At 25.6% G+C, this 15,311-nt stretch overlaps 1 protein-coding gene across 7 annotated transcripts in view; it reads right to left on the minus strand.

The window, feature by feature from the left end:
- Positions 1-1,505: 1,505 nt before the first annotated feature.
- Positions 1,506-15,311, minus strand: part of LOC107440988 (mitochondrial tRNA-specific 2-thiouridylase 1) — a 35,604-nt gene continuing 21,798 nt past the window's right edge. For 4 of the 7 annotated variants that reach the window (XM_043046058.2, XM_043046055.2, XM_043046056.2 and 1 more), the window contains exons 3-7: positions 11,523-11,688; positions 9,665-10,091; positions 8,469-8,589; positions 6,820-6,920; positions 1,506-1,844 (exon numbers count right to left, since the gene is read on the minus strand). In XM_043046058.2, coding sequence (XP_042901992.1) covers positions 1,512-1,844; positions 6,820-6,920; positions 8,469-8,589; positions 9,665-10,091; positions 11,523-11,688 — 1,148 coding nt within the window. In that variant the 3' untranslated portion in view covers positions 1,506-1,511. The remainder of the gene's footprint in view (positions 1,845-6,819; positions 6,921-8,468; positions 8,590-9,664; positions 10,092-11,522; positions 11,689-15,311) is intronic. The other 3 variants (XM_071186099.1, XM_043046059.2, XM_071186100.1) reach the window with 1 other exon arrangement.

Here is a 15,311-nt window from a genome sequence, read left to right on the forward strand (position 1 = left end):
TCAATAAGGTTTTAAGTAATGTGTTTTCTCCTTTTGGCACACAAACATTCAGATAGATGTGCATCATTCATGTTCAGTTTTTTTTCATTTTTGAATGAATTCTAATAATTAAAAGTATTTAATTTTAAGAAAATATATTATCTTTTTTCATAAAAATTTAATTCTTAGAACACAATAGTTTACATAAAAATTATCATATTTGCCGCCAACATGACTAAATATGTGTGTGAACTTTCGTTAGTCAATCTGATGTGCAAGTGGCCCTTCATCCAAAAAAGTTGTGTGCATCCTTAGGCTAGACAAACTAAGCGTTTACTGTCAAAAAAATTCATTACTGGATATAAATTAGTCAAACTGAGTGAACCTTTAAATACTTTCACTTAGGTTCAATAATTTTAATAGATAATAAATAGAATATAATTTAATAGTTAATAGAGTTAAGGATTTACACTTGGTAAATTATCAATAATATTAACACAAAAACCTAGAGATATTTCTCTTAAATAGAGTAAAAAGGTCACTAGGGCACCTCGGGAGTGTGAGACCCCGTGTTTACCTGAAAAAAGGCAAACCCCATGAGGAAATTTTCAAAAATCAGTTTATATAAAATAAATTTTAAATTTAAATCAGTAGAATTTTTCTGCAGTTGCATCTTTAAATTTACTGATATAAAATTATGAATTTTCTAAACAGAGATTTTTTTGGTTTATAAAATCAGACCAATTTAAAGAGAGAATATCACCAGAATGCATTTATAACCAAAATAAATTGAATAAAAAAAAGAAATTTTTTAGAAAAAAAGAAGAAAAAAACGTTGGGGAAATTACTAGGAACTTAGTCATTTCGTCTCTTTACTGTTTTACTTCAAAATACAACTATTATATCAAGTTATATATTGGTTATTAAGGTAACTTCAGAAATTATGTATTTATTTCCTACTACTAATCAAAACATAATCCTGAAAAGGCTGTGCAAAACATAAAATACTTTTTAAAAAAATGACATTAAACCATGTACATTTAAGTTACTTGTTTAAATTGAGAGAATTAGTTGAAATTTACTGAAACTTACACGAAGAAGACTTTAAACGATTTAAATGTTAAAAAGCATAAATACTACGTAATTTAGCAACAAAAATAATTAGCATTAATGTGCAGGATATAGATATTATATAAAATGAAATTGTCTTATTAATTTTGGAGATATCTAATCATACATAATGTATATAAAAAAAATATCATACAACAGGAAAATAATTATATTTTTCCTTCAAAAATCTCTTTATTAAAATTTTGAGTGATATAAAAATGATATAATAAAATATGGTACATTAAAGTTGGTTTGCAATCATAGGGAAAAATAAGGTTTTGTAGATAATAATTACTACTGCACATAGTGATAAAAAATGTGTAAATTTAAATTTAGCTTATTTTAATATTAATTGAATTGAAAATAAAATAATTTTAGTTCTCAAAAATGAAAGCAAAACTGAAAATAAATGCAAATTATAATCATGTGATATTTTTATTGTAAACAGAATCTAAATGGTACAAAGAGGGACCTCTAAATAGAATCCTTGCACTTCCAAGACATTCATCACCTTGATAAAATACTGCATATTGTCCAGGTGTAAGGGCACGTAACGGTTTTTGTAAAAATATCTGAAGTCTCTTTTTATTATCTTGCCACAAAAGACACTTAACTAAAGGCTCCCTGTGTTGAAAACGAAAATCACAAGGGAATAAGTCACCCTTTTCAAGTTCTACTGGAGGCTCATTTATCCAATAAGGTATTTCAGTGACTAAAGTTTGATGAAAGAGAGATAGATGCTTTCTTCCAGGCGCCTGAAATAGAATAAATAAACATTTTGTACAAGAAATACCTCACAATGCAAAAATATTTTTAATCATTATTAAAATAAACAATAAATTATTAAAAATTAATTTTCTTGCATAAAATTATTTTTAGTTTGATCAAATTAACAATTGGTAAAAAAGGCTTTTCATTCACACAATTTTCAAAGATACGAGAAAAGAAAAAAAAATGCAATTTAAAATAGCATCAAACTTTTTACTTTTATTTAACATCAAGAATATAACTATATTCCTGACCAAACTATTTGAACCATATTTTTAAAATTGCAATTATTCCCTACACTTTAAGTTTCAAGAATACAAATACATAAAAATGTTAATTAAGAAAAAGTACTTTGTGTCTGATTTTATTAACTGGAAATTAACTATCTATGCTAATTAATCTGCCTATCAAACTCTTCAAACAATGTGTCTTTTCAAGCCATGAATATTGCAGCTTAGTAGAGGAAAATCAGAGCATGAGACAAAAAGTTATTCAGAGCTGAGCTCAGCATGTGTGTATATAGATTCAACACAAGATTCAACAGTGTAAAACATGCTCAGGAGTTATGCTGTTAAAACTCTAAGAACATTTTTTTCAGGCTCAAAATATCAACAATAATAATAAATAAATAGATAAAAAAAAGAAAAGGAAATTTAAAGAAATGAAAAGAATGTGATTGAAAAATAACTAAGATCATTTTTGACATGTTGCACATTTATCAACTATTATTTTTGGTTTAACACGTTTCATAAGATGAAAAGTACTAATACTACATAATGTTAATTATAAATACTCTTCTTAAACTTTTAAAAACATAATTAACAAATTCCAGATAGAGAAATAGGTAAAAATATAACAATTAAAAAATTTTTTCAACAATTATTTTAAAATATATTATTAGTTATAAAATTTCAATTTAAACTTAATAACAAGATAATAAAACTATTAATGTAAACATGACATACTTTGGCAGCAAAATTAACCAGTTAAATTGACAAAATTTATTTAAAAAAATAAATGAGTAAATTATCCTAATTTATATTGTTAATAATGTGCTACTTAGAAAAATTAAATTTGCTAGCACTAGGACTGCGCGATATAAGAAATTTTATATTGTTATGCATCGTCAGTTTTGCAGCGCGATATATAGTAATTTTGAAATTCATTTACTTGTAAGGCACAGAAAGTCGAATTTCTATCAAAACTTCATACTCAGATTGATTTAAATCAATTTATGAATTTGAAGATATATGTTTTGATATAATAAATTTTGATATAATAAAGAAAAAGAATAAGAAGTAATAAAGAATAAGAAAAGATTGCTTAAGAAAGATATTAATGTTATATTTTCTAAAAATGATCGCGCAAATAACGAAAGATTTCTTACTTTAAAAATAAATAATAAAAAAATAAATAATAAAAAAATAAATAAATTGAAATTTATCAATATATTTACCTAACAATATAGAAAGAAAATTTACAAAATAAGTACGTTAAAAATTATTTGCATGCTTAAAACGAAGTGCTAAATAAATTTAAAAAAAAAAAAAAAATAACAACACCTTTAAAACAACACTATTTTTTATCATTATTATTTCACATAAATAATAAAGTTAAATTGAATAATTACCAAATTCTGAACGAAAAAACAAAGTAAGGTTTAATTTCTTAAAAATAAAAAAAGAATTATGATATTTGATAATATATTTAACTGACAATATTGAAAGAAAATTAAAAAAACACGATTATACTCGTTAATAAAACGAAGTGTTAAATGATAAAAAAATTAATAAAAAAAGAAGTCGCAAACTTTACTAATTTCTTTGAATAAACAAAGTTAATTGACTTATGCCCAAATCCAAAAGAGGAAAAATAAGTTTTGTCATAATTTTATTTATAAAAATAAAAACAACTAAGGATTTATAAATTTTAAATCAGTAATAAAAACCCATTAAATTATTAGAAGTTTTATCCAAAAAGTTTTTAATAAATTAAAATAAAGTAAAAAATAGTCTAACAAATTTAATTACTTTGTAATTTAATTCTTTATGGGCACCATAAATTAGATTTCCGATTGTAATAAATTCAATAATGTAAAAAATTACTTAAATATATAATATCAAAATTAAATTTCACAATTAAAAATTAAAAAAAAGTTTTGTTTTAAAAAATATTTTACTTAATTAATTAAGAAACACTTCTTTATATATTCTTTTCAATAATAGATTACGTTCAGAACAAGGTAACGATAGTGATCACAAAGTCAGTCCCACTGAAAATAATCTACAAGAAACGATATCAAGTCGCGACAAAGAAAAACTATGAGGCGCGAAAACGAACATGCGAGATCACGATATATATTCTCAAAACTATGGTTCTGATTCTACCACTCATCAATCAAGGCCATTTCAACATAACGAAATGAATACCGTCTTCCACAGCGCGAGTCGGGATCAGTTGGAAGAAGATCCTTGCGTGTCTTATATCGATACATCGTTTTGCGCTCGTCGTCTTTAGCAATCTGATGCATCGCCTGTAACGAAAGTTGTGTATCGGCTTGCTGATATATGCGTTGAATGGAAATGTCGCGATACAACGATTTATAGCACAGTCCAAGTTAGTGCTAATACCTAACATTTATTCATCAGGGATGAGATTAGCCAAAATGCAAAAAAGCTGAATTTCCACGTTAGTAAATTTTACGCAAGCGCAACCCTTTAATAATAAATTCCAGACAGTTTAANACAAAATACCTCACAATGCAAAAATATTTTCAATCATTATTAAAATAAACAATAAATTATTAAAACTTAATTTTCTTGCATAAAATTATTTTTAGTTTGATCCAATTTACAATAGGTAAAAAAGGATTTTCATTCACACAATTTACAAAGATACAAGAAAAGAAAAAAAATTGCAATTCAAAATAGCATCAAACTTTTTACTTTTATTTAACATCAGTAACTGTTTTCCTGACCAAATTATTTGAACCATATTTTTAAGATTGCAATTATTCCTCGCACTTTAAGTTTCAAGAATACAATACATAAAAATGTTTATACAGAAAAAGTACTTTGCGCCTGATTTTATTAACTAGCAATTAACTTTCTGTGCTAATTAATCTGCATATCAATCTCTTCAAACAATGGGTCTTTTTAAGCTATGAATATTGCAGCTTAGTAGAGGAAAATTTGAGCATGAGACAAAAAGTTATTCAGAGCTGAGTTCAGCATGTGTGTGTATAGATTAAATACAAGTGGTTGGAACAGCGTAAAACATGCTCAGGACTTATGATGCTAAAACTCCAAGAACATTTTTTTCAGGCTCAAAATATCAATAATAATGAGAAAGAAAGAAAAAGAAATTTTAAAAAACGAAAAGAATGTGCTTGAAAAACAACGAAGATTATTTTTGGCGTGGTACATACTTATCAACTATCATTTTTTGTTTAACACTGCTTCATAAAATTAAAAATACTAATACTACAAAATGTTAGTTATAAATACTCTTTTTAAACTTTTAAAAACAGAATTAACTAATCCGAAATAGAGCAATAGGTAAAAATATAGCTATTAAAAAATATTAAAAAAATTATTTTCGAACACAATATTTGTCATAAAATTTCAATTTTAACTTAAAAATAAAATAATAAAACTATTAACTTAAACTTGAAATACTTTGGCAGCAAAAGCAACCAGAGAAACTTTAGTTCAGTGTTTCTTAACCTTTTTGGTATAATGGACCCCTTTTAAAAAATTTTAAGAAGTCACGGACCACCCCCTGTGAAATAAATTATTGCAAAAAACATCAATTACTAGAAAACATTTAATTTTATTATTTTAATAGTATTCAAAATTTTTAAAATTTAAATTTTTGATGTGAAGGTTGCTGCTGCTTTTCCTCAATTAATAAATTGGATTGGGGGATGGTATTCGGCAAAGCAACGCGCATATCATGTTCGACATTCAATCAATTTCGATATTTTGATTTTATTGTCACAAGTGTGGAAAATCCCGATTCACAAAGATTCACTGTAGCAAATGGAATTATAGCTGCCATAGCTCGCTTAACAAGCAATGGGTAGGCTTCCAAACATTTTAAAAATTAGGAGCAGTCAGCGAACCCCCAAAATATGACTCATGGACCCCTTAGGGGTCCATGAACCACAGGTTAAGAAACCCTGCTTTAGTTAAATTGACAAAACTTTTTTAAAAAATAAATTAGTAAATAATCTTAATTTGTATTGTTAATAATGTGCTGCTTTGAAAAATTCAATTTGTTAGCACTAATACTTAACATTTATTAATTGATAGCTTTAATATTTTATTTAATTGGTTTTCATACAATTTGAAAAGTTAACAATTCTTGTGTGGTTATTTCTCAACATTCTAAAGAAGATAATGAAAGTAAGGATGTGCAAGTAAAGAACAAGGAAAACTGAGGATCTGTGGAACCTCAAACCAATCTTCAATCCAAAATTATTTTTTTTAAGAAATATAATATATATTTAGACATTAATTCATATAAAAGTTAGTCTTTGCATACTGACTCTTCTATTAGTATGAGGAAGCATGATATGATTTAAACTGTGAGACTGAATGATTTAAAGGAAAATCTGTTTTTTAAAAAATTGCCTTCTTTTGGTAGCGAAAAATGCAAAGGAAGTATGATTTTACTTATATCTTCAATTATAAATCAGTAAATGTGCATTTTCTCTGCCCAAAGTTGGCACAGCAGATGTACAAGAATTACAAGCAAATTAAAAGGCACTATAACCAAAAGATTGCAAAAACCTTTTTTTTTTCTTCCTTTATAATTAAACAGCATTTAGTTTAGAGTCATTTAGCCCACTAATTTATTTTAAATTAGTCGTAAGATAAATTATATTATTATAATTTGACTTCAAATATATAATTCTATGAATAAAACACAAAAATTATTTATTACAAATTTAAAACTTACAACAAATATATCTTGAGTTTCAGCATTTCTTTCAACAACATAAAATGCACTAGAATTATCTGTAACAGCACATCTTTGACCGATTGTCCAACAGTGAACCCCTAAGTAGTAATAAAAACATTTTTATTAACTTCAAAGGAAAATAACTTTTATTAAACAGTTTTAATAAATAGTAAAATAAGCAGAGATTTACACAAGAAATATAACAAGCTTATTTGCTATTTTATTTGCTTTTATTTTAGTTGCTAGTGCCATTCCTTCCAAAATGAAAATAAAATAATGCAGTTAATTCCACAGTTCTAAATAAATTATACAGAAGAAACAGAATTTTTTTTAACTCAAGAATGTATGCAAATTTTTATATTTTACACTCACAGGAAAAGTAGTCGAAACTAGCATGCTACAAGTAGAGAAACTACAGTTGTAGCCTTAAATAAATAATCCCCAGAAACTGAAGCAATAAGATATTACTTGATTATAAAGCTTAATTTGTCTCAAAAATATATAAATAGGTAATAATAGTTAACATGTTTCAAACCCCCAAAACAAGCGGTAATTTTCAAGACTTGCCACTTGAAACGTGAATAAAAATAAACAAAAATAACATGAGATATGAAACATGAAATTAACAAGGAAAAACGGAAAAAATAAAAGTGAGAAACAAAACTAGAAAAAAACCACAGTAGCCAAATCAGAAAAACGAACAAACAGAACAACAACAAAAAATTACAGTGGCCATGAGGAGCAAACCAGGGTAAAATGCATTTCCACACGCCATGGAGAGGTAGTGAAGAACTAATGTTGTTAATAAGGGAATTTGCATTATATGAATAAAACAAAATTCCAGTCTTCAACATTTTTTAATTTTGAACATAAGTGTAAATCAAATCTTCTAGTAAAATTAGTCGTTTAAATGTAATTAAGTAGTGTCTACATTTCAAAAGTAGTTAGTAATAACTACTTCTACAAAAAAATTAGTTGTAGTTAACGACATTTTTAGCAATGTTGTTAAAGTTAGCAACAAGAAAATTTAATTTTCCCGACCATTGCACATGCGAGACAAAACATTTAAATAATGATTATATTAAGCCTTATCTTTAATCAAAATTACCTTTAATGAGAAAAATCTGAAAATTCTCTGAGTTTTAATTGCAATTTAGTGACCATTAGAAGTTTGTAAAAGTTTATATGTTGCATTCACAAAGTTATGGCTATCTCTAATGGTGAACAACTGTTTTGATTAAAATAGGATTTACAAAGAATTTATAAAATATCATAATTCATTTTACACATTTGGCAACCATTTTTTTTTTTTTTTTTTNATTTTTTTTTTTTTTTTTTTTTTTTTTTTTTTGATTGAGACAAGCTCATTAAATCCAGTAAATGGGAAACAAATATTAATATATTACAGAGCTTCAAAATAATAGCTATAATCCCTTTAACTAATGGTCCCTCATGACTAATTTACACGGCAGAGCTGTGTGCTGGTATCCATGTCCATCTGATTTACTCTTAAGGTTGTTCAAAAGTTATGCTCATCTACTGTATCATATGATATAAATATTTCTGGAAGAAATTTGAATGTAATAACTAATTAATACTTTTCATTCGTTGTCTATATTCAAGAAGAAAAAAAAACATGAACAAACCTTTATGCTGTCCAATTATTTTGTTATTTTCTATATTTCTAAAGTAGCCTTTCTGGGGTTCAATATATTCATCTATGAAAGACTGAAAATTTCGAGGACCAATGAAGCACATACCCATGCTCTGTAAAGATATTAATTACAATTATTAATAAGGTACTTACATTCTATGAAAAATAAATAATGTTGTTAACACTTTAAGAGTACATTATTGACTAATTACATAAAAATTCCAAAGCAATAAAACATTAATTTTAAAATTGCAATAAATGTTTTAGTAAATGTTAATTTTAATGTAAATACAAAATTTTTTAAACAATTAAAAAAATCTAAAAATAATGTGAAAAAATCAAAAAATAATGTAAAAATCCCTATCTACAGAAATATTGCAAAGTAATCACAAATATAGCATTGGACTTTTAACGATTGTAACAAGATATAAATATGAAATTCATAAATTTTCTCCTCTCCATTCTATTATATGGAAATAAAACTTCAAATGAACATCACAAATTTTATTTTAAGTTTCATAAAGTAAATAAATAAATAAATGGTACTTACATATTATCTTGTTGGCCATTTTTGCCAAATCTGAAAATAAAGTTGGAAATGGTTCAAATTTAAATATCTAATTTTTTGCAAGAAGTCTCATTTGTATTTTATCAATTTTTTATAATCAATTTCTAAATTAAAATAAATTAGAAAATACCAAAATGACTCTGGCGCATTATTGGCAAAAATTGTCAACAGTATAACACGTAAGTACCAAATAAATAAAAAGGGTAATCAGCTTTTTATATAAAAGAAAATTTCAAATTCTTACAAAAAGTAAAGTTTTTTAATGTTTGTTACTCTGAACAAATTTTTTAAAAAAATTACATAATTGATGCAAGATTTTATACAAACTTACATTCAGATTAAATTAAATTTAATAATTTTTTTAAAAATTCTACAATAATTTATACAATTCAAAAGCTTAAAATTAAATAGTTCTTCCATTCAGAATAAATTTGTAAAATGAAAAACATCAAAAATAACACAATTATAGAACAATTATTTGTTTAAGTTTGTCAATATCAACACAACTTTTAACAATTTTTTAACAAGTTTATAATAGCTTTTAACAAGTTTAGAATAATATAATAGCATTTATAAACTGTAAGAAAAAAGAATACAAAAAATTTTAATGAAATTAAGACCTCTTTCTTCTTCACAATACGATTTAATCCAGCAGATAAAGCTATACTTTTTACTTTGTCTTTTGTCATTTCTCCTAAAGGAAAAAGACACTTTTCAAGAGCTAATCTAGGAATTTGAGATAAGAAGAAAGTTTGATCCTTCCGTTCGTCCACACCTTTAAATAGCTTATATTCTAAAAAAATATAAAAAATTCTTTCAGTTTTTTTTTCTAACATTGTAATCACTATCCTAAAAAAATGATTGGTTTTCATACTTTTTTTAGAACTGTCAGAAGATGATAATATTCTGGCATAATGACCGGTTGCTATGGCTTGTGCTTGAAATCGATGCAGAACATGTTTGAAAAAAGCATCAAATTTGATGTTCTTGTTACAAAGTATGTCAGGATTAGGAGTAAATCCTCTTTTATAATCATGAATGAGTGAGCTAAAAAGGTTTTATATGTTATTCATATCTAAGAAATAAATTAAGAAGAAAAAAAAAGAGCAACATTTGGGCAAATATCTGAACAACTACAAATACATTCTTGAAATCACATAGTTAATGTACATTGCATCTTTCTGCATTCACACTCCGAAATTATAAAACATTTTCACAATATGAAGTAAAATAAATCAATATTAAGAAAGGATATAATTTTTCCTATCAAATAATAATTTAAATTTTTTTTTTATAGTTTTGTATTGACTAGAGTTATATACAGACAATGAGAATTTTTTTAGAGCAACAGCTTAAGTTTAATGGTTGAATTTTATTTACTATAGCATTTGAAACCTAAGTTAACCCCTTACCTCCCGAGTAAAATTTACGTGATTCACTCCCCAGTGCCACCGTTTTCGCTCAATTGCGCTCTGTTACAGGGTGTTCTGGTGGGGCAAAAAGATGCACATGTTGCAATTTAAAAACAGTTTACTTTCACAAGAGAAGAAAAAAGAAAAATAGAAGACGCAAAATTTAAATTAAAGAACAAAAATACAATATAAAAGATGTTAAAACTTAGCTGTTGTATGATAAATCCTGAAACGTGGTTGGACACATAAACCAACATCACATTCATTGCACTGATAGCGGGAATCACGACGAATATACACGGGAAACGAAAGCCAAAGAAGAATAAACCTGACCTTACTCAAATAGAAACACACAAGCAATAAATATTATGATATAACTTTTCCAACACATCCCTTTCCCAGTCTCCCTCCTCCGAAATTGGTAATACATTCATTGTAAACACTTTCATTGGCAAACACTTTCAAGGTCATTTTATTGCATTCAGAAGCTAGGTATGTAGTTCTATTTACAGCAGCCCAATGCAAAGCATCGTACTTCGGGAAAGCGTATACATACATCTGCGGCAGTTAACGCATCATCTGGCCGAGACGTATATATACATCCGCGGCAGTTAAGGGCTTAATCAATAAAAATGATAAGCACAATTCTGAGAACTACACAGGATTTTCACCCTTAAACTACTTATCTGGTAAATACAATACAAATGTTTCATCTAATGATATTTACTAAAAAATTACTGAACACAACTGTTAAGTTCACTTTTCTTCTAAAACAATTCAAAGGAGAACATTTAATAATTTTTTAAAAATTTAATGATAAGAAAGGTTTTTTCTTTCTTTTGGTAATTAAAAGCAAAAATTGAAAATTTTATGTTTTGAAATCACATTATACATGTTAGTTTGAAATCAAAGTAATGAAACTTAAAAAATTTTATTTTATTTTCAACAATTGTATCGAAATGAAACCTTTCTAACATTTAAAATCTTTCATTTCTCCATAATTTTCTGTGAAGCGCAAATTGAATTAAAAATACATCTTAGTAATGTAAATATAAAAATCAATTACCTAAAAACACTATTCCAATATTCTTTAACAAAATTCACTTCAAAAAAAGGGATGCCAATTTTTTTACAAGCATACTCAGCATCTTCTCTGTCTAGATCTGCTTGACAAAAACCTTTTTCATCAGAAATGTCCCAATTTCTCATAAATGCCCCAATGACTTCATATCCTAGAGTATTGAGGAAAAATATTTTTTAAAAGTTGAAGAAAAAAACTAAAACACTAGCAATTATTTTTTTAAAAAATGCCAAAAGGCAGCATAAAATACGATACACTAGATTACTGCAATAAAATTGTTTAAATCGAATAGAGTTTTAGAACAAGGTTTTATAAAGCCTATCTATTAATAAACTACCCAGAAAAAATTAAAATAAAATTCAATTTTTTTAAATGATAATAATTTAAGTTTTTTTAAATTCTGGACCATGAAAATTTTGAAAAGTGTTATATCATTAGACTGTTTAATTATCTTAAATAGTGAGGAATTTAGATTTTTCCAAACCTTAAAAATGTAAGTAGTGTATGATGCTTAACTTAAGACACCTCAAACTTCTTAGTAATTTAACCTTTTAGTTGTAGTTAGTCAGATAAAAAAAATTTTCCCTCCTTACGGATATTTTTTGCAAAAATTCATTCCCCTTTATGAAGTGGAAGGTAACTATTTTAACCAAATATGAAAAAGAAACATTTTGTTGTAATTTGTATGTCGTGTTTCTCGGAAGGAGCAATTGCAAGGTTGTAGCGTGCATCTTAATCGACAGATATTTTGGCAAAGTTATACATGTTTCGGCATATTTTATTTGTAATATTTAACAAATTATAAGAAAAAGTTTAAATGTAACTTTTTTTAACTAATTTTTTCCAAATGTAATAACATTTCCTCTAATGCAAGACCATTAATTTAATAATTATTTAAGAATTTTGCCAATTTATAAAGAAAATCGTATACTTTATTGTATCTAATAGATAATAAATAAGCTAATAAACTATTACAAACAAAACTCTTAATTTTTTCCAATAAATAGTGCATTGTTTGAAGTTTTAATGTTTTAAAATTATGAACACAGTTATTGTGATGCATAATCATAAAAAGCAAAGTTTTTAGAATTGTTAGCTGCGAGCTTCATAAGTATTTTACATTATTGAAGATTATTTTATTTATTCATTTAAAAAATAAGTTCAAAAGTAGATTTCTTTCACTGGATAGATTTTTCTATTAAAGAGTTTTGAAAAATTTATTTTACTTGTTGTTTCCTTTAGAAATCGTGTCTATTACATTCATCAAAAATTGAAAGGAAAATATTCTTAGGGACAAAAATTATACTTCAAAAAGTCATGCAAATATTTTTATTTAAATTTAATTTTCAAATATAGTTTGTTAGACAAAGTTCTTTAAGTTTAATGATAATTATCCAATTACATGTTAATAAGTGGAATTTTTCTGTAAAAATATTTGATACATAAAGCCTACTCGTTTAATTATATTATTTTGTTTTCATACTAACGCTACATATTTTAAATATAAAACTTTTTTATAAAAGATACAGGTGAGTAGGGCTAGTTACATATTCTGTAGTTATATTATTTGGGCATGGTAGTTGCTGTACCTAATTCTTAGCAATCTTTTATTTACTTTTTTTTCTGTTAAAGAAATGAAATGTTATTTTTACTACTCCTAGCTAAGCTTCACGTGTCTAATTCCGAAGAAATGTCTATACCACATTAAAAAAAGGTAAGAAAGAAAAAATAAAATAAAAGAGGCTAAAAACTAAGTTTTCGAATATTTTGTATCTTTCAAATTTCCTACCATCAGTACATATTTTATGCTAAATGTTTCATGTTATACCTGATGTTACATCACTCAGCTATGATAAGCTAATGTTCAAATTCTATGATAAGAACTTTAGTCATCAAAAACTGCAGAAGTAATAAGATATTTCTAAGAAGAAGAAAAATCAGATTACATTTAACTTTAAATTAATATGTTAATTTTCACAGAAAAAAATTGAAGCTAAAAAAAAATTAATAAAGGAAAGGAGGAAGGAAAACAAAGGAAATTCCTCTTCGGAAACTAGCAAATAAAAATTTGATGAAGAAATATTTATATTTCTGATATTTAAACTGATCTAAGTAAATTTTTATTAAAAATGCATCAACTGCCACTTTGCAAAAAATTCTGATATTAATTTTAATAGATATAAACATTTTTCTTACAACTTAAGCTGAAGAAAGATTCATGCCAAATAAAAATTTAAATAAATGATAACTATAAAAAAATTTATTTTTTGACTATTTTATATTAAACAAAAACTTTAACTTTACTTTCTTTTTATAAAATCAGCAGCGCAACTCTCAAAAAAAAGGATTTAAAATTGTTGATTCTGAAATTTTTGTACGAAACAAAATCAATACTGAATTTAAAAAAAAGTGTTGCAAACTTTTAAATACTGAACTGAGAACTGAATAAACAAACATAATACCAAATCGTACTAATATAGAAAAATATTATTATTTAGCTACATCATAATATTTAAAATAATTAGAAATTCTTCAAAAACCTTTTGCCTGTGTTTCTTTTTAGAAGTACACAATATATTATATGTGTGCATTTCATAAAAATATTAATTGAATTATTAAAAAAAATAATAATGGTATTGGAAATATTAAAGAATATGTTTTAAGTAACTTCAAAGAAGAAAAGCAGCAATGNTTATAAAATCAGCAGCGCAACTCCCAAAAAAAGGATTTAAAATTGTTGATTCTGAAATTTTTTTACGAAACAAAATCAATACTGAATTTTAAAAAAAAGTGTTGCAAACTTTTAAATACTGAACTGACAACTGAATAAACAAACATAATACCAAATTGTACTAATATAGAAAAATATTATTTAGCTACATCATAATATTTAAAATAATTAGAAATACTTCAAAAACCTTTTGCCTGTGTTTCTTTTAGAAGTACATAATATATTATATGTGTGCATTTCATAAAAATATTAATTGAATTATTAAAAAAAATAGTAATAAAGGTAATCTTTTAAGTAACTTCAAAGAAGAAAAGCAGCAATGTTCATCATTTCTACAACAAATATAAAGTGTACCACATTTCTATTAAGATCACATTTCAACCCGACATCAACAAAATAAATAACCCATTCCTTTTCTAAATTTGTTTTAAAATATTGATTAATATTATACATTATTAAATACAAAATAATTTTTTTTATCATCACTTAAAACCGATTCAATTTCGTAATAATTTCATTTAAATTTTGCATAAAACAAAACGATACATTTTTTCATTTCTTTTTTTATTTATTTATTTTCAGCTTTTGTAAGAAGCAGGAAAGGTTCTGTCCAAAAGAAAGCATCCGTTGAGTTAAAGTCTTTCACAACTTACAAATTTTAAAATCACCAATTAATATCACACTGTGGTCCTTCTTTAGGTGTATTGAATTTTAAAAATGGCAGAACCTAAAATATATTATCATTAATTAGGAATGCACATTCTGGCAGTGAATTCAACAGAAAGCCGGAAACGACACTTTGCATGCAAAAGAGGCTGAAATGATTTCATTATCCTTACTTTTTTAGAGAAGGAATAATAATTCATTTTGAGCAAATTATGACAAGCTGTGAAGGTCTCATTAGAAAGATTTCCTCAGAACTTGAAAGAAAAATTTGTTTCTGCGAGCTTGGCGGAAGTAGACAAAAAAGATACCTTTCTGAAAGTAGTGCCGTAGTAGTGTAGTCATAATTGAAATTTAGCAAAGTGGAGATTGCTTCATTG

The sequence above is a fragment of the Parasteatoda tepidariorum genome, chromosome 10 (assembly GCF_043381705.1).
Source record: "Parasteatoda tepidariorum isolate YZ-2023 chromosome 10, CAS_Ptep_4.0, whole genome shotgun sequence".
NCBI lineage: Eukaryota > Metazoa > Arthropoda > Arachnida > Araneae > Theridiidae > Parasteatoda > Parasteatoda tepidariorum.